At 36.2% G+C, this 23,528-nt stretch overlaps 1 protein-coding gene across 1 annotated transcript; it reads right to left on the bottom strand.

Annotated features, from left to right (window-relative positions):
* Positions 1–7,615: 7,615 nt before the first annotated feature.
* Positions 7,616–8,572, bottom strand: LOC122916879 (olfactory receptor 13C9). Its single transcript, XM_044264268.1, has one exon. It carries the CDS (start codon positions 8,570–8,572, stop codon positions 7,616–7,618), a length of 957 nt encoding a protein of 318 aa, XP_044120203.1.
* Positions 8,573–23,528: the final 14,956 nt, after the last annotated feature.

Here is a 23,528-nt window from a genome sequence, read left to right as displayed (position 1 = left end):
ACCACTTCTTCCTTATCCATTCGTCAGTTGAAGGGCATCTTGGTTCTTTCCACAGTTTGGCAACCGTTGCCATTGCTGCTATAAACAGTGGGGTACAGATGGCCCTCCTTTCTACTACATCTGTATCTTTGGGGTAAATACCCAGTAGTGCAATTGCAGGGTCATAGGGAAGCTCTAGTTTTAATTTGAGGAATCTCCACACTGTTCTCCAAAGTGGCTGCACCAACTTGCATTCCCACCAACAGTGGAAGAGAGTTCCCCTTTCTCCACATCCCCTCCAACACATGTTGTTTCCTGTCTTGCTCATTTTGGCCATTCTAACTGGTGTAAGGTGATATCTCAATGTGGTTTTAATTTGAATCTCCCTGATGGCTAGTGATGATAAACATTTTTCATGTGTCTGATAGCCATTTGTATGTCTTCATTGGAGAAGTGTCTGTTCATATCTTCTGCCCATTTTTTTGATATGATTGTCTCTTTTGTGTGTGTTGAGTTTGAGGAATTCTTCATAGATCCTGGATATCAACCTTTTGTCTGTACTGTCATTTGCAAATATCTTCTCATATTCCGTGGGTTGCCTGTTTTCTTGACTGTTTCCTTTGCTGTGCAGAAGCTTTTGATTTTAATGAAGTCCCAAAAGTTTATTTTCGCTTTTGTTTCCTTTGCCTTTAGAGACATATCTTTAAAGAAGTTGCTGTAGCTGATATCGAAGAGGTTACTGCCTATGTTCTCCTCTAGGATTCTGATGGATTCCTGTCTCACATTGGGGTCTTTTATCCATTTTGAGTTTATCTTTGTGTACGGTATAAGAGAATGGTCGAGTTTCATTCTTCTACATATAGCTGTCCAGTTTTCCCAGCACCATTTATTGAAGAGACTGTCTTTTTTCCACTATATATTTTTTCCTGTTTTGTCGAAGATTATTTGCCCATAGAGTTGAGGGTCCATATCTGGGCTCTCTACTCTGTTCCACTGGTCTATGTGTCTGTTTTTATGCCAGTACCATGCTATCTTGGTGATCACAGCTTTGTAGTAAAGTTAGAATAATTTGTTCAGTATTATATACTAGATGGGAATTGAAGACTCAAAGATACTTTACATAGAGTTACATTCTCAATACTCAGGACTCTTTACCTAGTATCATTAGGATTTCCAGGCCCATAACCATCTCCAGTCCTACCATCAGGCTCTAAACTATTCTTTGACCTGATTAAGGATCTGTTCTTCTATCCAATGTCATTTCCTTTCCATTAAATGCATTACTGCTTTGGTGAGCTAGTAAAAGTCCTGGAACAAAATTACAGCTCCATAAATGCTCGCTATTATTCTTGTTCCATTCTCATGACCCAAGAGACCTCCCTTTTCAGAAGCTTTTGTCTACTTAACTTTTTTTTTTTTCCAGGACATAATTAGCCTCCTTGGGATCACCCAAAGCCCAATCTGATTTTCTTATTCTAAACTCCTCTTTTCCCCAGATTTTAAAATTCTTTAACTTTTTATAAGATTTTCATTTTAAAGAATTTTTCAGATTTTCTGGGTTAAATCTCGAACCACTTAAGATCCTAAAGGTTATTAGATACACGAGTGATTTTTGAGTAGTAGAGATGATATGCACACATATAAAAATGATCTCTGTAAATTCCATTAGCTATCTCCATTCCATTTATTCTATCAGGCACATTTCATAATATTGCCAAGAACAGAGGCCTTGGAAGCAGGCTAAGGTCAAATGCCATCTCTACCCACTATTAACTAGATGGCCTGGGCATGTTTCTGATCATCACCATTCCTAGCTATAGAATGAAGACAAAAACACCTAGACCCTGCTATTTGTTGATAAGATTAAATGAGCTGGTATATGTAATTCAATTAGTACAACAGTGAATTCCATTGTTAGTTGTTTCCTTCATGCCTCTTTGTTAATTTCTTCTTTCTGTTACACTCTTTTTACATCTCTGAAATAGTCATCATTTCTTTCCATAAGATCAGTTATATGTAGCTTAAAAGCTTAATCAGATCACATACAGCATTCTAACAAATGGTATAGTTTTTATCCTACATACAAATTCTAATACACTTTATCGCACTCACTCTCAGCCTCTGGAAACCAGCAAATTAGGTACCAAAAAGGAAAAATCATCCAAAAAATCGTATATCAAATCTAATTCACTCCACAAAAAAATAGGGTTCTAGTAAGATACCAGGGTGTTCCTTGTCTTAAAACATATGACTAACTTTTTTTACCAAGACTATTTTAACATTTTAACAAGCCTCTTAACATAAAAAAAAAAATGAAAAGTTACTCACTTTTACAACTATAACCTCATGATTGAAAAACAAATATTCAAAATAGTCAATAATACTGCATTCAAACACCAATGCTGCATAGAATAATGCCCAAGCAGGCCTCTTTCTGGCTACACACTGTTTTAGTAAATTATCTTTTTCAGGTCTCGGGAAATTATAATGTTCAGTTTTTTTTTTAATCCAAATTGGTCATAGTATCCTCCTCATATGTAATCTCTGTATAAAGAACAGAACCTGGCATATAGTTCACCTTGTTATCCGTTGACTGAACCAAATGGAACTGAGTATTGCTAGGGGACCAAGGAAGACTTGTTATTAATTTTATAGTACAGAACACATAGTCTACTATAAACCCTGTAGTGAGCCTCAATTAACTCAAGTAGGTAATGGTGTCCAAATACTTTGTAATGCACTAAAAAGCTACACATTAATAAAAAGTAATTCACACCTGCTGGGCAAATTCCTTTCAGTTTGTTGTTGCACAATGGCTTTTGCATGCAGAAGTGTTCTTTTGGTCTCAAAGCTCTTTCTTCCCCACTACATCTCAGTGAATAGACCTCTAAACTCTATTTCTAACAGTCTCTCCTCAGTGAAGAAAAAATTCCATTTTCAAACGTGGCACCTTTAACCCATCAGTCCAATTCTTGCTTATAGATGATGAGTTTGTTTCCTGTCTTTGCAGTAACTTACCTTCACACCAGACACTGCCTATCCTTCTAGGTTGCAGCAACAACAGATAATTTCATCGTTTTTCTATTGGCAGCCAATCTTTATAACTCCTCATTAGTAGCTGAGGGTCCAAAGAGGCAGTTCCTGGTGAGTAATCATTTTGTCATAGAAATTCTTTGATTGTTTGACATTTGTAGAAACATGATTGTTACAAGTGTGATTTTGAAGATAAATTCTTCTAGATCAAAGGAGCACCATTATATTCCTCTATTTAAAAAAAAAAAAGGAAGAAAATTAACAGCCGTTAATTTCAGGAACGGGGCAATGTACCCATGAAGCCTAGATTGAAATACTGTCCCATTGTGGAGACCCACAAATAACTAAAGAATCAGCTCCATGCTTTCAGACACAATTTAAATGTTCTTAAGGACTTCTCTAAACCTTTGTGTACAACATTAAGTTGCTTCATGAATGAAATATGTATAAAATGTATGAGACTTCAGAAATAAAGCCCTAAAGACCTAATTACAGGAGGCCTATTACTCTGTTTCACACAAAAATCATAAAGGATCTCATGTACTGTCATCAAAATTTCCCAGCTGAATTATCTCTCAATCTTTCCATCTTTCTCCCTCTCTCTTACACACATACAAACACACATACACACACACATAAATGCATACATGTGCACACTCACACTCAACCATTTTAGAAGTATGGATTATTTCCTATACAATTTTAAGTTCACTTTATAATTTAGCTTCTAGTAAAAGTTGACTTTTTAATAAACATATTTTACATTGCTAATATTCCTAAAGAAATATACACTGTTAAAAGAAGGAAGAATTTTCTTTTCTTGAAGGAAGGAAGAAGGGAAAAGATTAGGCAAGAAAGGAAAAGATATAGTCAGGTAATACATAAAGGTTTAAAAAACGAGGTTGAAAATAAATTATAACTAAACAACTTAGTGATAACCATAGTTCAGAAAGGAGCCTGATTTTCATTATAAAACATGTAATAGGGTGGCCTGTGTGGCTCAGTCGGTTAATCGTAGCCTAGGTCTAGATGTCAGGGTCATGAGTTCAAGCCCCACATTGGGCTCTACACTGGGCATGGAGCCTACTTTAAAAAAAGATTTAAAAAATATAATAAATCAAGCTAAAATCATTTGCTCTTCTGAGCATCCAAAGACACACCTTAAAGCTAGATATTTTTGAATAATCTTTTTAAAAATTTTTTCAAGATTTATTTATATTTGGGGGGGTCAGACAGAGAGGGAAAGAACCTCAAGCAGACTTCTGACTGAGTGTGGAGCCAGACTTGATCAAGATTACGACCTAGGCTGAATTGAACAGTCAGATGCTTAAACAACTGAGGCCCCCAGGAGCCTCTTTAAATTTATTTTTAACAAAATAATTTCAAATTACTGAAATATCAAAATAAGTTCATTTTACTTATGGAAACAACTTCAAATTCCTTCATAAATGAAATATTTTAACAAAACAAGTTCAAATTATTTTGTTAAAATAGAATCCAGAACATTTAAATTCTGTCTTTGATTTCATCAAAATAAATGAAGATTCTTATGAATCTAAAAGGTAACACTAATTTATGCTCCCACCCGTGTTACAGTGTTGCTGATTTTTTCTTGCTCTTATCATCACTGAATACTGACAAATAGCTTAGGGTTTCTTTTTTCTAATCTAAAGGACATAAAAATAGTATCTCATCATTGCTTTAAGTGAAATTTTTAATTACTAGAGAAATTTAACTTGAGTGTATGTTTTAATATTTTTATATGTGTTCTGTACTCATGTCTTTTTTTTTTACTTTTTTTTAAAATTTCTTTTCAGCATAACAGAATTCATTGTTTTTGCACCACACCCAGTGCTGCATGCAATGTGTGCCCTCCATAATATCCACCACCTGGCTCCCCTAACCTCCCACCCCCGCCCCTTCAAAACCCTCATGTTGTTTTTCATAGTCCATAGTCTCCCACAGTTCATCTCCCCCTCCAATTTCCCTCAATTCCCTTCTCCTCTCCATCTCCCCATGTCCTCCGTGTTATTTGTTATGCTCCACAAATAAGTGAAACCATATGATAATTGACTCTCTCTGTTTGACTTATTTCACTCAGCATAATCTCTTCCAGTCCCATCCAAGTTGATACAAAAGTGGGGTATTCATCCTTTCTGATGGAGGCATAATACTCCATAGTATATATGGACCACATCTTCCTTATCCATTCGTCTGCTGAAGGGCATCTTGGTTCTTTCCACAGTTTGGCGACCGTTGCCATTGCTGCTATAAACATTGGGATACAGATGGACCTTCTTTTTACTACATCTGTATCTTTGGGGTAAATACCCAGTAGTGCAATTGCAGGGTCATAGGGAAGCTCTATTTTTAATTTCTTAAGGAATCTCCACATTGTTCTCCAATGTACTCATGTCTTTTACCCATGTTTCTATTTGGTGCTTTATATTTTCTGATAACCTCTATTTACATGACACTTGTTGCACACCTACTCAATGAAGATGATAGTAAGAATATCTGTGAATATAAAAATGCCCAAGACACAGTCTCTACCTGTCCAATAGGTAGTGAGAAAAATGTAATCACATGATTTCAATTAAAGGGGATAACTGCTGCAACTAAAATGACGGTTCAGTGTGCTATGGAAGTATAAATGACAAGTGACTCAGAATCAAGACAATTTCCAGGACATTTAGTGATAACATATTTGCCCAGCAAATGTAAACACATGGGTACATCAAGACAAATGACTCGCCTTTCTTTTCTTCAGACCTTCAGACCTTTATTCTACAATGCTGAGAGAGAGAAAACACTCCTGGCCTTTTCCTATGGGAAGAAATATGCATATTAGAATTTCTACTTGGGGTGCCTGGGTGGCTCAGTTGGTTAAGCGGCTGCCTTCGGCTCAGGTCAAGATCCCAGGGCCCTGGGCTGGAGCCCCACACTGGGTTCCTTGCTCAGTGGGGAGCCCACTTCTCCACTGCCTGCTGTTGCTTGTGCTTGCTCTCTGTCTTTCTCTCTCCCTTGCTCTGTGTCAAATAAATATTTTTTTTTATTTTAAAGCTTTTTTTTAAATTTTATTTATTTGACAGAGAGACATCACAAGTAGGCAGAGAGGCAGGCAGAGAGAGAGAGAGAGGAGGAAGCAGGCTCCCTGCTGAGCAGAGAGCCCGATGCGGGACTTGATCCCAGGATCCTGAGATCATGACCTGAGCCAAAGGCAGCAGCTTAACCCACTGAGCCACCCAGGCACCCAAATAAATATTTTTTTTTAAATTTTCTACTTGCTTTAATTAATTTTCTATAAAAAATGTGTAAGTTTGATATAAGACCAGAACCTAGATCTGTCACCCAAAAAGCATGGAAGCAGTTGATTTTAGGATCTGAGAAAAAAACAAAAGTAGAGTCTGAGTATCCAAGATGGCCTATAGGTCAGATACAATATGCTTGACTCCAGAGGTTTTCCACCTACCTGAAACTCTTAAGGAGAAAAAAGTCCTATGAGCATGCATATGGAAACTAATAGGTTTTTATAGTGTATTTCACCAAGGTGTGAAACTGATACATCAATAGTCATAATAGACTTTGTCATCAGATTTAATCTGTGAATAACTATGATTGAAGCTGGAGATAATTAAAAAGAGTTTATGACTGGTATTCCTGCCACTAAAATTAAAACTGAATTTGGAAAAGTGACATTAATATATACCCAAATCCCAAAAATATTTATTTGCCTATGTAAAACACGTTAATGCCCAACATACTCTGAATTCACTGTTCCATCAGTGTAAAATTTATCCAGCCAAATGGATTTGACCATTTGATATGACCCCATCCAACCAAACACTTGTCCACATTATTATCTAGACCAATAGACTGCTTTCCTAACCCAGTTTTAATTTTGTAAAATTTTCTTTATGCTAGAGCTAACACGTAAGCTGAAACATAGAAAGGAGATAAAATAAGGATATCCTAATTGATTGCATAGGCTCCACCCTTAAGGTCCATTTATCCATTCTCTCGATAGTCCCAAATGCTTGGCACCCTTAGTTATACAGAAAAACATTCCAAGTATTGAGCAAGAAAATAGTCTCTAAAGACTTAGGAGGATTTTGAGATTAATGTGAAACTACAACACAAGGCTCTCCACTGTAGAATGTGGATATAGTATTTGGGGGTCTTTCTGATTTGCTTTTTTCACACACAAAAAAGAGCTGCTTCTTTATTTTGAAAGATTTGATGAAGTGATGCTTATGAAATAGGACTATGTAAAAAAGTGAACATAAAATGACATATAATATCCAATTCTAAAACTGCAATATATATAGAATATGGAAGATATTGTTCAAAATGATTGAAAGTAGCCATCTCCTAGTGTTAGAGTAATAGGTGATCTCTTTATTTTCCTCACATTACTGTCCTGTATCTTGAAAATTCTCTCTAATGAGCATGTAATGATACTGTAAAGCTGTATGTTATCAAAAAATTAAATTAAAATTAAATAATATATGAAACTGCAAAAAGGTAAAATTAACCAAAATTATAACATAATTCTAAAGTTTCAACAATGTCCAGTGTGTTCACAATTCAAGACCTTTTCCATTCACTTGCTAAATAACCTTCTGTTAAATAGATATTTCATTGCCTCCTTCACATCCTTGTTTCTGAGACTATAGATTAAAGGATTCATCATGGGTGTCATAACCCCATAGAACATAGAGATAAGTTTGTCAGTAGCATCCAAGTCATCTGAATTAAGTGTCTCTTTAGACTTGGGCTTCATGTACATGAAGAGAATGGTTCCATAGAATATTATCACCACAGTCAGGTGGGCTGAGCAGGTGGAGAAAGCTTTGCTTCTACCCTCAGAAGTAGGGATCTTGAGGATGCTAGAGATGATTAATGAGTAAGAGATGACAATCAAAAGCAGGGGCATCAAAGTGAATAATGTTGTGGCCACAAGCATGATGAACTCATTGCCTGAGATGTCAGCACAGGCTAGTTTCATGACAGCCAGAATTTCACAGGAGAAGTGATTGATGACGTTATTCCTACAGAAAGGCAATCGTACTACAAACACAGTTTGTACTGCAGAGTTGATGACTCCTATGATCCAGGACCCAGCTGCCATGGGCACAAAGGAATCCTTGCTCATGATGACAGGGTATCTGAGGGGGTTGCAGATAGCCACATACCGGTCAAAGGCCATCATGCCCAGGAGCACACACTCTGTTGTCCCCATGGCCAGGCCAAGGAACATCTGCACCGCACAGCCAGAGAAGGAGATGGTCTTTCTCTCTGAGAGGAAGCTCACCAGCGTGGAGGGAATGGAGGTGGTGGTGTAGCAGATGTCCAAGAAGGAGAGGTTCCCCAGGAAGAAGTACATAGGGGTGTGAAGGTGGGAGTCCAAGATGCTGATTAAAATAAGAGTGCCATTGCCCAGAAGGATGACAACATACATTATTAAGATTAGCACAAAAAAGAGTAGCTCAAGCCTTGGGTAACCAGAAAGCCCCTTTAAGAAGAATTCCACCAGAATGGTTTGATTTTCCCATTCCATTTTACTTCCTCTTACCTATAAGAATTCAAAGAAATTTTTAAGCATAATAATTTATTTATCCCAGTAAGTCCAGGTTCACCAATGCACATATAAATATTTGCCATGGACCCAATGAGAAGGAAGAAGGAAAATAAAGGGGAAGACGAGAGAAAAAGTAAAGAAGTGAAATAAACATCTGGGAAGTGAAGTTTGAAGAAGAATCTATTGTATTCACCATTCTGGACCAGCAATTTTTGAGGCTGATTTCACACATCACCTCACTTAAACCCCACACATATGATCATTTCAAAAGTAAGAAATTAATCTAAGTTAACCAAAGAGAGTTTAAGCCTAAAGTTATATAATTAATATGTTGCAAAGCCTAGGCCCAAACTCAAGCCTGCTTGTCATCCCTAATTATCTGAAATGTTTTATGAACTATAAAAACAATAAGGAATGCATTATATCAGAGATTTGGTTAGCTAACTTATAAAAATAGCCTGACTCCTAGTCAAAAAGACTCAATAATAATCTATTGCATATTAAAAAATGGAAAGAAGCATGTTAATCAGATGGGACAATGGTCAGCAATAAACCCAACCAGTGTTTATTAACTGTGTGAATGCCTCAAAAACAAGTACAAATCCTTTAAAACCAACTTATATGAATTCTTCTTGTTACAAAAAATATCCTTTTTTCGGTGTGAGATAGAACAAAATCATAATAATTATCATACAGTAAAATATATAGTAAAATTTATTTTATCTCTTTTAGTATATAGTTCTATGAATTTTTTATGAATTTTAAAACATGTATAGATTCATGTAACTATTGCCAAAATCAGAACACAGACCTTGTCTATCACCCTAAACACTCCCTGTGCTATCCCTTGTTAGTCCCTCCTTTCACCTACTCATAAATCTTGCAAAGACTAAATTGATTTTTATTCTACAGTTTTACCTTTTCCAGAATATTAAAGGAACCATATGAGCCACTGGTCTCTGGCCTCTTTCCCTTAGCATAAAGATTTTGAGTTCCATCCAGGACTTAATTGCTGAGTAGCATTCCACTGTATGGATGTACTGGAGTTTCTTTATTCACCTGTTGAAAGACATTTGAGTTGTTTCCAGTTTTTGGCAATTATGAATAAAGCTGTTATAAAATTTATACCCAAAAATAAATTTTCATTTCTCTAGGGTAAATTTCAGAATGGCACAGTGGATAAAGAATCGTGAATATTTAGGTTTATAAGAAACTGCCAGTATTCCAGAATAGCTGTTACCATTTTTGCATTCCTACCAGAAATGTATGAGTTATAGTTGCTTTTCATATATATATATATATATATAAATTAGAATGGATAAAATATACATGTATTTTAAATTTTACCCATTCTAATAGGTATATAGCCACATTTCATCATAATTTTAATCTACCTTTCCCTAATAACTAATGTTTGGGAGGTTTTTTTTGCCATCCTTATATTCTCTTTAGTAAAGTGTCATTCATATTTCTTGCCCATTTTAATTGGACTGTTCATTTTCTTTTTGTTGCATTTTGAGAGTTCTTCATATATTCTGGCTATGAATAATATTTTGGATATATGACTTACATATATTGTATACAAGTCTGAGACTTGTCTTCCCATTTTTTAATGCATTTTCATTGCCACTTTAATCAGTTCCTGTTTAAGTTCAACTGAAAGAAAGACTGTGACCAAAAAGTCATTTTCTAAAAGGGCAGTTGACACCTCTTACCTTGGGTTGATCCTTCAGGCAAATATTCACTGCCATCACTCAGGGATCAGAAACAGTAGGTTTTGTATCCAAAGACTCTGCCTCACAAAGTCTCAGGATATTTCCTTAATATTTTCCTTACAAATAGCACCCCTCCCATATGCACATACAAATTTCCTTTCTTGTGGACATAGAATCCATTGCAAAGGCTCTAATTCACTCAAACAAAAAGGCATGTAACATGTGGAAGATCTTTCCCTATTCGGAAACTTAGTGTGGATTTTAGGTTTGAATTCTTTGGATCTATTTTAACTGGCTTCTAACTACTTATATTTGCCTTTGGTCATTATTAGGGTACTTCTTTCATCCTATATTTGCCCTTATTTCAATCAACTTCATCTTTTATGGATTCTTTTATACCCTAACGATGCATGCTTCTTTTATTCTGAGTCCCAGAATCACCTTCTTTAATGCTAGCCAGCCAAATCCCAATTCCTTGGTAAATGATGACTAAGAAGCAATTTCATTCTGCAAGTTCACTTTGTCTATTGAAGCAAACATGTACTTTTTTAAATGAAATTGAGACTTTTACTGACATGCATATGTCCACTAGAGTTAATGTTTCTACAAAAAAAGTTCTATAAACAATAGAAGTGAACCTACTAATTTTCATCACACGAATGAAAATTTTCATGATACAGATGGATGTTATATCAAACTCTAGTCACATTGTAATGAAGATTGTTATGCCCCCATAGCAAAGGCCAGCACCACTTAATGTAAGAAACTCAGGTTGACATGTTTTTAAAAAGGCTATTTCAATTCATATAAAAGTTAAAGGAGTGTGTGTGTGTGTGTGTGTGTGTGACAAATATGATGTCTCAAGTTACCACAAGAATGCATTACCAACAACAAAAAATTAAAAGTACTCAAAACAATTCCTCAAATACTCTTATAACAATGAAAATCAAAATTCTTCCCTGTTATCTAAGGAACTTTATCTCCTCTTCATTTACTTTTTTTTTATTTTTTTTTATGTTTTGGGGGGTTTATTGTGTGGGTTTTTTTCCCCCAATTTATTTATTTTCAGAAAAACAGTATTCATTATTTTTTCACCACACCCAGTGCTCCATGCAAGCTGTGCCCTCTATAATACCCACCACCTGGTACCCCAACCCCCCACCCCCCCGCCACTTCAAACCCCTCAGACTGTTTTTCAGAGTCCATAGTCTCTCATGGTTCACCTCCCCTTCCAAGTTATTTACTTTTTACACAAATCAAAGTATATATTCAGGAAGAAGTAAGTTTTCCAAATAGCACCACCAGTGAAAGGCTCCAGGACAGAGACTGTCTGTCTGTTCATGATTATCCCTGGACAAAGCTAAACAGGACCAAAGAGAACTGAATTGGTGCTATGAGATAAACTGTTTCAGAATCTGAACGCTGGTGACACAGCTTATTTACGTTCAGGATCAAGAGTACAAATCTGCTGCCTATTGTACAGCAAGCTCACTGGACCGGTGGGAAATGATACCATTAGATATGTGGGCACTACTGAACCAAGAACCCAGAAACTATTTTCTGACTAAATGAATTTTGATTCCCAGTAAAATAAATTCTAGACCTAAATATCTACCTTTTTTGATATTCAAATTATTCTTTTGGTCATATTTTTAAATTTTGTCTCCATTTTCTCACTATATCAAAGAAAATCCTCTTGGATTTTTTTTATTCCTATTCTCTAAACTCTTTATAGCAAGAACTATTCTTACAAACACATGGCTATTTCAACACAGTTCATTGGACTGACATCCCCTTGAATTTGTTTTGTTAGAATGTTTTCAGCAATTACCTCTAAATGGAAGATCGAATGCAACCACCTAGGTTGTAACACACAGCAGATTATTTTGCCTTGATCTTCTCTTTGCAGCCTATTGTCAAAATTTTCCATGTGGTTGAAGAATGTCTGAAGGTACTACAACTGAGAATCATGTCACAGGCCTTATTGATGGAAAACATTGATGGAAAGGGTACTATTGAAATCTGTTTTAAAAACACATTACAGCCAAATATGATTGATTACAAAGGTAGCATATTTTGGCTGTGCTAGCTCAAAAGTAAGATAAAAATCAGTGTCGGAGAATATGGAAGGTTTGATTTGTCCTTCAAGCCCTGGTGAAAACATTGCCCTATTGTGAAGACCCAGGTATTTCTCTAAAGAATTTTCTCTGGGCTCAGGAAGGCAATTTAAATATTTCATGCTCTAAGGGACTTGTGCATTTTTCTAAGCCATAACTTTAAATTGCTTCAGGGCAAAGATGTTCAAAACTTTTGAAAACTTTAAGAATTCCCTAAAGACTTAATTATATTAGATCCATACTATATTTCAAATAACCAATCAGGATGTGTCTTAACCCATTCTGTATTATCATATACTGCTAAAATCCTTAACCCAAATATATTCCAGTGGCTTTGTTTATACCTTTTTTCATCCTATGATGTCTTATTGATATATATTAGAAACACTTCATTTAGCTACATTAGGTCTTCATTATTAATAGTAAGAGTAAAAACTTATAGATTTCTAGGCATTATTTTTTTAATATTTTATTTATTTATTTGACAGACAGAGATCACAAGTAGGCAGAGAGACAGGCAGAGAGAGAGAGGAAAGGATGCAGGCTCCCCGCTGAGCAGAGAAAGCCCAAAACAGGCTTAATCCCAGGACCCTCGGATCATGACCTAAGCTGAAGGCAGAAGCTTTAACCCACTGAGCCATCTAGGCACCCCTCCAGGCATTATTTTAAGAATTATACATATATTAAGTCATTTGATTCCTACTTTTTAATTAATGAGTGAAGAGAAAAAGTGTTTTATTGTACAAAATAATCAAAAAATTATTGAAGTTGAAAATCAGAATTTTCTGTACTTATGTGAATATGAGATGCATTTTGAAATTCACGAATTTAGAAATTTTGCAACCATTCAAAGAAACCTAGAAGCCACTGAGCTATTCAGTTTTCTTACCGCAACTCTACAACCTAATTTGTAACTCAATCCCACTTCATACTGAAAGCTTCTCCAAAGAATTCATCTAAACAGGGACACCCGGGTGGCTCAATCAATTGAGCCTCTGATTCTTAGTTACCGCTGAGGTCCTGGGGTCAAACCCTGCCGTGTGCCTGCTCGTGTTTGTGTGTGCACATGCACACACCCTCTCTCTCTTTCTCTCTCAAATAAACAAATACTTTTTAAAAAGAATTCACCTAAACATATATACCTATCACCCACCTTAACTGACATAAAGTTACTACCTATCTAATACAAATAGGAGGTAAAGGTGAATATATGTATAAAAACCCAGGTATTGTCAGCCAACTTCTACTTCTTAAGGCTGTGCTCTCCCTTCCTTGAACTACTTCACCCAAACAACTAATATAATTTGTTTACCATGAAACCACTAACCCAGGTAAAACAGACTTTGACTATGGTTCTAAAGACAATAGGGAAAAATCATAGCACTGAACAGAAACAAGCTAAAACTGGATATCCAACATCTTTGTTTTTAAAGTTCACTGATCTGATCACCAGCAATTGCTTCCAATACATCTTAGGTCCTGGTCTGTCAACATGTGACTAAGCTTCCTTCTCAAGAACAGAGTTCTTTACCCATTTTTTCCTTTCTTCTCAAATCATAAGGGATCCTCAAAATCTAATATCTAACATTACTTAAGTGAAGCACCAAAGTAAATCATATCAAAATAATGTTTCAAGAAAATAAAATTATTCTTTTACATTTCTTGACAAAAAAGTTTTAGTTACTATTTTTTTAACCTATCTCATTAAAGGTCATAATTTTATAAAACCAAATGGATCATTAAAGTGCCCCCACCAAAAAAAATGTTTAAATATAGTTATCTTTTCTGTTATCACCTAGGATGTACAAAACATGGGCATGCAGTGCAACTTAGCCTCACTGTGTAATCTCCAGACCTAAAGACACTGCTTAAATTTTTAAATTGAGATTTTATATTTTTTACTATAAATTAATCTTTCTAACATAATTGGGCACCAATCTCAATTTTTTTCTCTCTTTAAAATTACATTTCTGTTTTTCATAAGTATTTATATTTATTCAAGAAACTTAGACAATTCAGAAAAAATACTATGGTTAATTTTCTTTTAATATACCTTTCCAGCATCTATCACACATGGTAAGTTTTCTTGGTTAGGTTTTGGCTTTGCAAACAATGCTGAAGACTAGTTTTTGTATTTCTTTCATGTAACTATTTTAACAAAAGTATTTTTGTATTAATATAAATTCTTCAAAAATATCATTCAGTTGTAAAACAGTCCATCAAGGATGTACTATGATGATTTCATAATTCCCCTCCATCAAAATAGACAAGTATGAAAAACTACTTCAAAAGGTTAACAGGTAGGAAGATGGCACTGGAACAGGAGGATCCTGGGTTTGTTTCTTCATAAACACAACTAGGTAACTATCAAATCTTCCTAAATACCCCAGAATCAACTTGAAGACTGACAGAAAAAACTCCACAACTAAAGGGGAAAAAGAGGCCAACTTGAAGAAGGTAGGAAGTGCAGAGATGTGGTTTAGGGAAGAAAAGGATAAGGGGGTCCTGCACAGGGGCAGGAGCCTTGGTCATGGAGAAGGATGAGAGAGAAAGGAACACATAGGGAAATGTACAAGGAGAAAATTTCCCCAAACTCGCCAGTTGGAAAAACTAGAGGACCTGAATTTCATGAGTTCTTGCAACCAGTGGGGCTTAAAGCCTAGCGTTTTAAAGGTCAGTGAGCTTGGCTGGGCTAGAGCCCAGATGGTACTGCTCCTGGAGAGAAGGCAGGCAAAAACAGCCCAGGGGAAGATGGCATGGAAATAATCATATGAAGAACATCTGGGGTGCACAGTGGGGAGATTATTCACTCTTCTAGGAGCATGTCCCTGAGGTGCAACATTCACAGAGATACCTCTTTAGGAACAAAGGAGCTGGCTGGCACCATTTCCCTCCCTTTTCCTCACCATAAACACAGAGTCACATGCAGAAAGCAGTGCAGCACTGACACTGGCTGTCTAACTGGCTAACACGAAGCCCCCCTCTCTCTGGCAGGGCTGCCCTTCTTAGTCACTCAGCTCTGTCCCAGCATAGTGGGCCTCTCTCCAAGAAGACCAGTACAAACCCTTGCCTACACCACATGTCCCCACTAGAGAGTCTTGAAGGGCCTCAGTTCTTGTGGAGGTGGTGTTGGGACTCATATCACAAGTACACAAGAGCACACTTAGCTAAAACTCACCAAACTCAAGCTAAGAGCCAAACACTACACAGGTAGGCAAGTAGAGCATCAGCAGATGACTGGACTGAGGGATAGAGCAGCCAAAACACAACAGTAGAGTGTATACAACACATGCTACAGACACTTCTTAAAGTGCCTAGTCCTGGGCACTACATGACTTGTTCTTTATAAGGTCACTCCTTTCAGGAACAGGAGACATAATTGGCTTTTCTAACACAAGGAAGAAGGCAGAGACTCAAAGTGCCAAAGAAGAGGAATTTCTCTCAATTGAAAGAATAAAATAAGGCTGTATCCAGTGACCTAGCAAAACAGATATAGGCAACATGTCTGATGGGTAATTTAAAGCAACATTCATGAAGATATTCAGTGGGCTTGAGAAAAGAACAGAAGACATCAGAGAGACCCTTACCACAGAGATAAAAGAGTTAAAAAAAAATCAAGCGGAGATGAAGAATGCAATCAATGACATTGGAAACAGCCTTGGTGCAATGAACAGAAGGCTGGAAGAAGCAGAAGAATGAATTAGTGATATAGAAGATAAAATATTGGAATTTAATAAAACTGAACAAAAGAGAGAAAGAAGAATTATGCAACAGGAGAATAGACTTAAAGAATTCAGTGACCCCATCAAACATGAAAAGATTCATATAATAGGAGAATCATAATAGAAGAGAGAGAAAAGGGGATAGAAAGTTATTTCAAGAAATAACAGCAGAAAACTTCCCTAATCTGGGAAAGAAAAAAGACATGGAGATCCAGGAGGCACAGAAAACGCCCACCAAAATCATCAAAAGGAGGCCAATACCATGATATATTATAATTAAATTTGCAAAATAGACTGATACAAAAAAAAAAAAAAGCAGCAAGACAAAATAAATCCTTAACTTACAAGGGAAAACTCAGAAAGCTAGCTGGAGACATCTCAATAGAAACTTGGCAAACCAGAAGAGAGTGGCATGATATACTCAAAAGTGCTGAATGGAAAATATCTGGATAGAATACTCTATCCAGCAAGGCTATTATTCAGAACATGAAAAGACCTGGAGTTTCCCAGACAAACAAAAACTAAAAGAATTTGTGACCATTAAACCAGCCCTGCAAGAAACATTAAAGGACTCTTTGAATTCAAAGGAGAGACCAAAAGTGACAAAGACAAGAAAGGATCAGAGAAAATCTCTAGAAACAATGGTAAAACAAGTAATAAAATGGCAATAAATGCATATTTATCAATAATCACTTTGAATGTAAACAGACTAAACACACCCATCAAAAGACATAGGGTATCAGAATAGATAAAAAACAAGATCCAGCTATAGTGCTGCCCACAAGAGACTCATTTTAGATCTAAAGATACCTGCAGATTGGAAGAGAGGGAGTAGAGAAATATTTATGTCAAAAGAAAGCTGGAGAAGCAATACATATATCAGAAAAACTAGGACGTCTGGGTGGCTCAGTGGGTTAAAGCCTCTGCCTTCAGCTCGGGTCATGATCCCAGGATCATGGGATCGAGCCAAGCACTGGGCTCTCTGCTCGGCAGGGAGCCTGCCTCCCCCTCTCTCTCTGCCTGCCTCCCTAAATACTTGTGATTTCTGTCTGTCAAATAAATAAATAAAATCTAAAAAAAAAAAAAAAGAAAGAAAGAAAGAAAGAAAGCAAAACTAGGATTTAAAACAAAAAATGTAAAAAAAAGGACAAAAAATTATGATTATACAGTCATAAAAGGGATAATCCAAGAAGAATATATAACAATTACAAATATTTATGCACCCAAAGTGGGAGCACCCAAATATATTAAACAATAACAAACACAAAGGAATTGATAAAAACACAATAACTGAAAATTTAACACCTCATTCACATCAGTGGATATATCATCCAAGCAGAAAATAAACAAGGAAATGATGGATTTGAATAACACAATGGATCAGATGGACTTAACAGATAATTCAAAACATTCCATCCTAAAACAGAAGAATACACATTCTTTTCAAGTACACATAGAACATTCTCCAGAATAGATCACATATTAGGTCACAAAACAGACTTCAACAAACACAAAAAAACAGCAGTCATACCATGTACACTTTCGGACTACAATGTATGAAATTAGAATTCAACCACAAGAAAAAATTTGAAAAGACCACAAATACATGGAGGTTAAATAACATGATACTAATCAATGAATGGGTGAACCAAGAAATCAAAGAATAAATTTTTTTAAAATGGAAACAAATGAAAATGAAAACACAGTAATCCAAAACATCTGAGATGCAACAAAAGCCACCCTAAAAGGGAAGTTTACAGTAATACAGGCCTACAAAAGAAGCAAGAAAAATCTTAAACAACCTACCTAACACCTAAAGGAGCTAGAAAAAGGAAAACAAACAAAGAAAATAAAGCCAGAAGGAAGGAAATAATAAATATTAGAGTAGAAATAAATGATATAAAAACAAACAAACAAATAGACCAAAACAATGAAACCAGGTGCTGGTTCCTTGAAAAAATTAATAAAATTGTAACCCCTAACCAGATTTATCAAAAAGAAAAGAGAGGGGGAGGAGTCAAGATGGTGGAGAAGTAGCAGGCTGAGACGAAATCAGGTAGCAGGAGATCAGCATATCAAACCATTCTGAACACCTACAAATCCAAAAGGAGATCGAAGAGAAGTAGAGCAACAATTCTAGAAACAGAAAATTGACCACTTTCTGATAGGTAGGACCGGCAGAGAAGTGACTCCAAAGCAATGGGAAGATAGACCACGGGGGGAGGGGCCAGCTCCCTGCAAGAGGTGGAGAAATAGAGCACAAAATCAGGACTTTTAAAAGTCTGCTCCACTGAGGGACTTCACTCCAGAGGCTAAACCGGGGTGAAGCCCATGTGTGGACAGCATGGCCTCCAGTCCCACAGGGTCACAGAAGTATCAGGGGTGTCTGTGTCACAGAGCTCACAGGTATCAAAGTGCGGAAGCTGTCTACAGAGACAGAGCCGAGGAGTGAGCTCTCAACTTGAGATTACCTTGAACCGTAATCCGTGGCAGAGACCACTGCTCTGTAAGTTGGGTCCCCACAAGATCCCGGGAGACACCCCAGAAGAGTTCAGGGATCTGTGGGGTTCAGAGACTCCAGGCAGAGCTGTGAGCCAGAGACATAGACACTGGGTCACAGGCTGGGTGAGCTCGGAGCACAGCTGGAGGCCATGGAGACAGGAGTGATTGAGTACTTTTCTCTGAGGGCACACTGAGGAGTGGGGCCCTGAGCTCTCGGCTCCTCCAGGCTAGAGATTGGGAGGCTGCCATTTTCATTCCCATCCTCTGGAACTCTATGGAAAGCCTTCAGGGAACAAAAGCTCCCAAAAATGAATCCAAGCAGAATACTTAGCCTGGCCCATGGTAAGGGTAGTGCAATTCTGTTTCGGGCAAAGACACGTGAGAATCACTATAACAGGCCTGTCCCCCAGATGATCAACAAGAAATCCAGCCAAGACCAAGTTCACTTACCAAGGAGAACAGCAGAATTCCAGAGGAGAAGAAAGCAAAGCATGGAATTCAGGGCTTTCTCCCGATGATTCTTTAGACTTACAAAGTTAATTTTTTTTATTTGATTTTTTTTTCTTCTGCTAAATTTTTTTAACTTTTACCCTTTCCTTTTTTAATGTTTTTAAACTAGAGTATCTTAACAATACCTTTCATAAAAAATAATCTTTTATTATTATTATTATATAATCATTATTATAGTCATATATTATCCTTCTATCTAACTTTATTTTTTGTATAAAAGGGTTTTTTCTTCTAAAAAATTTGGGGTACTATTTCTTCTAATAGAAAAAAATACACCTTAAATCTAGCACCGGGCTGGTTCTAGTCTCTAGCCTGAGCAAATTCTCTCCACTTTCTTTTACTGTGTTCTCCCACCCAACTTTTATCAACCCTTTTTTTAGAAATTTAAAAAAAAATTCTTTTCATATTTATAGTCATATTCCATCCTTCATTGTGTTTACCCTTATATGTTTTTCATTCTTTAAAATGTTGGGAGGTAGCTTCTTCTAAGAGACCAAAATGCTCCCAAAATTAAGTGGGTGACCCTGTTCTAGTCACCAGTCTAATATATATATATATATATATATATATATATATATATAATTTATATATATATATATAAAGAGGGTAAAAAGAAGTTCAGAAAAAAAATTTAAAAAGAAAACAAAGAAAAATATAAAATTTTTCTTTATTTGTTTTCTTTTTAAAATATTTTTAAAATTATATATATTTCATTTTTAGATTTTTCTTTGTTTTCTTTTTAAAATATTTTTAATATATATATATTTTATTTTTATATTTTTCTTTATTTGTTTTCTTTTTAAATTTTTTTTTCTGAACTATTTTTACCCTCTTTTTCCCCATCATGATCTGGGTCTCTTCTGATTTGGTTAAAGCACATTTTCCTGGGGTCTTCGCCATCCTTTTAGTATTTTATTTGCTCCTTCACATATTTTCATCTGGACAAAATGACAAGGTGGAAAAACTCACCACAAAAAAAAAAAAAAAAGAACAAGAGGCAGTACCAAAGGCTAGGGACCTAATCAATACAGACACTGGTAATATCTCATATCTAGAGTTCAGAATGACGATTCTCAAGGTTCTAGCCAGGCTCAAAAAAGGCATGGAAGATATTAGAGAATCCTATCTGGGGAAATAAAAGCCCTTTCTGGGGAAATAAAACAACTAAAATCCAACCAAGATGAAATCAAAAAAGCTGTTAATGAGGTGTAATAAAAAATGGAGGCTCTAACTGCTAGGATAAATTAGGAAGAGAGAGCATTAGTGATATAGAAGACCAAATGGCAGAGAATAAAGAAGCCGAGCAAAAGAGAGACAAACAACTACTTGACCCCAAGGGGAGAACTCGAGAGATAAGTGATACCATAAGACAAAACAACATTAGAATAATTGGGATTCCATAAGAAGAAGAAAGAAAGAGGGGAACAGGAGGTATATTGGAGAGAATTACTGTAGAGAATTACCCTAATATGGTAAAGAAACAAGCATCCAAATCCAGGAGGCACAGAGAACCCCCCTCAAAATCAATAAGAATAGGTCCATATCCCATCATTTAATAGTAAAATTAACAAGTCTTAGCGACAAAGAGAAAATCCTGAAAGCAGACCAGGAAAAGAAGTCTGTAACATATAATGGTAAAAATATTAGATTGGCAGAAGACTTATCTACAGAGACCTGGCAGGCCAGAATGAACTGGCATGATATATTCAGAACACTAAACAAGAAAAACATGCAGCCAAGAATACTATATCCAGCTAGGCTGTCATTGAAAATAGACGGAGAGATAAAAAGCTTCCAGAACAAACAAAAACTGAAAGAACTTGAAAACACCAAACCAGCTCTACAGGAAATATTGAAAGGGGTCCTCTAAGCAAAGAGAGACCCTAAAACTAGTAGATCAGAAAGAAACAGAGACCATATACAGTAACAGTCGCCTTACAGACAATACAATGGCACAAAATTCATATCTCTCAATAGTTACCCTGAATGTAAATGGGCTAAATGCCCCCAATCTAAAGACACAGGGTATAAGAATGGATAAAAAACAAAACCCATTAATATATCGACAAGATACTCATTTTAGACCCAAAGACACCTCCAGATTTAAAGTGAGGGGGTGGAAAACAATTTACCATGCTAATGGACATCAAAAGAAAGCTGGGGTGGCAATCCTTATATAAGAGCAATTACATTTTAAGCCAAAGACTATAATAAGAGATGAGGAAGGACACTATATCATTCTCAAAGGGTCTGTCCAACAAGAAGATCTAACAATTTTAAATATCTATGCCCCTAATGTGGGAGCAGCCAACTATATAAACCAATTAATAACAAAATCAAAGAAACACATCAGCAATAATACAATAATAGTAGGGGACTTGAACACTCCCCTCACTGAAATGGACAGATCATCCACGCAAAAGATCAACAAGGAAATAAAGGCCTTAAATGACACACTGGACCAGATGGACATCACAGATATTCAGAACATTCCAACCCAAAGCAACAGAATACACATTCTTCTCTAGTGCACATGGAACATTCTCCAGAATAGATCACATCCTGGTCATAAATCAGGTCTCAACTGATATCAAAAGATTGGGATCATTCCCTGCATATTTTCAGACCACAATGCTCTGAAGCTAGAACTCAACCACAAGAGGAACATTGGAAAGAACCCAAATACATGGAGACTAAATAGCATCCTTCTAAAGAATGAATGGGTCAACCATGAAATTAAAAAATAATTGAAAAATTTATGGAAACAAATGATAATGAAAATACAATGGTTCAAAATCTGTGGGACACAGCAAAGGCAGTCCTGAAAGGAAAATATACAGCAATACAAGCCTTTCTCAAGAAACAAGAAAAGTCTCAAATACACAACCTAAACCTACACCTAAAGGAGCTGGAGAAAGAACAACAGAGAAAGCCTAAACTCAACAGGAGAAGAGAAATAATAAAGATTAGAGCAGAAATCAATGAAATAGAAACCAAAAGAACAATATAGCAAGTCAACAAAACTAGGAGTTGGTTCTTTGAAAGAGTGAATAAGACTGCTAACACCCTGGCAAGAATTATCAAAAAGAAAAGAGAAAGGACCCAAATAAATAAAATCATGAATGAAAGAGGAGAGATCACAACTAACACCAAAGAAATACAAACAATTATAAGGACATCTTATGAGCAAATCTATGCCAACAAATTTGACAATCTGGAAGAAATGGATGCATTCCTAGAGATGTATACACTACCACAACTGAACCAGGAAGAAATAGAAAACCTGAACAGACCCATAACCAGTAAGGAGATTGAAACAGTAATCAAAAATCTCCAAACAAACAAAAGCCCAGGGCCAGACGGCTTCCCAGGGGAATTCTACCAAACTTTTAAAGAAGAACTAATTCCTATTCTCCCAAAATTGTTCCAAAAAATAGAAATGGAAGGAAAACTTCCAAACTCATTTTATGAGGCCAGCATCACCTTGATCCCAAAACCAGATAAGGATCCCATCAAAAAAGAGAATTACAGACCAATATCCTTGATGAACACAGATACAAAAATTCTCACCAAAATACTAGCCAATAGGATCTAACAATACATTAACAGGATTATTCACCACGACCAACTGGGATTTATTCCAGGACTGCAAGGTTGGTTTAACATCTGCAAATCAATCAATGTGATACAATACATTAATAAAAGAAAGAACAAGAACCATATGATACTTTCAATAGATGCTGAAAAAGCATTTGACAAAGTACAGCATACTTCCTGATCAAAACACTTCAAAGTGTAGGGACAGAGGGCACATACCTCAATATCATCAAAGCCATCTGTGAAAAACCCACTGCAAATATCATTCTCAATGGAGAAAAACTGAGATTTTTTCCGCTAAGGTCAGGAAAATGGCAGGGATGTCCATTATCACCAATGCTATTCAACATAGTATTAGAAGTCCTAGCCTCAGCAATCAGACAACAAAAATAAATTAAAGGCATCCAAATCAGCAAAGAAGTCAAACTCTCACTCTTTGCACATGATATGATGCTTTATGTGGTAAACCCAAAAGACTCCACCCTGAAACTGCTAGAACTCATACAAGAATTCAGTAAAGTGGCAGGATATAAAATCAATGCACAGAAATCAGTGGCATTTCTATAAACTAACAATGAGACAGAAGAACGAGAAATTAAGGAGTTGATCACCTTTACAATTGCACCCAAAACCATAAGATACCTAGGAACAAATGTAACCAAAGAGGCGAAGAATCTATACTCAGAAAATTATAGAATACTCACGAAAGAAATTGAGGAAGACACAAAGAAATGGAAAAATGTTCCATGCTCATGGATTGGAAGAACATATA

This window comes from Neovison vison, chromosome 9 (genome assembly GCF_020171115.1).
Source record: "Neovison vison isolate M4711 chromosome 9, ASM_NN_V1, whole genome shotgun sequence".
Taxonomy (NCBI): Eukaryota; Metazoa; Chordata; class Mammalia; order Carnivora; family Mustelidae; genus Neogale; species Neogale vison.
The sequence above is the reverse complement of the archived record's forward strand: the minus strand, read 5'-3'. Positions and strand labels throughout refer to the sequence as shown.

Coding starts and splice junctions, on each gene's coding strand:
- LOC122916879 (XM_044264268.1), bottom strand. CDS start 8,572: ATGGAATGGGAAAATCAAACCATTCTGGTGGAATTCTTCTTAAAGGGG.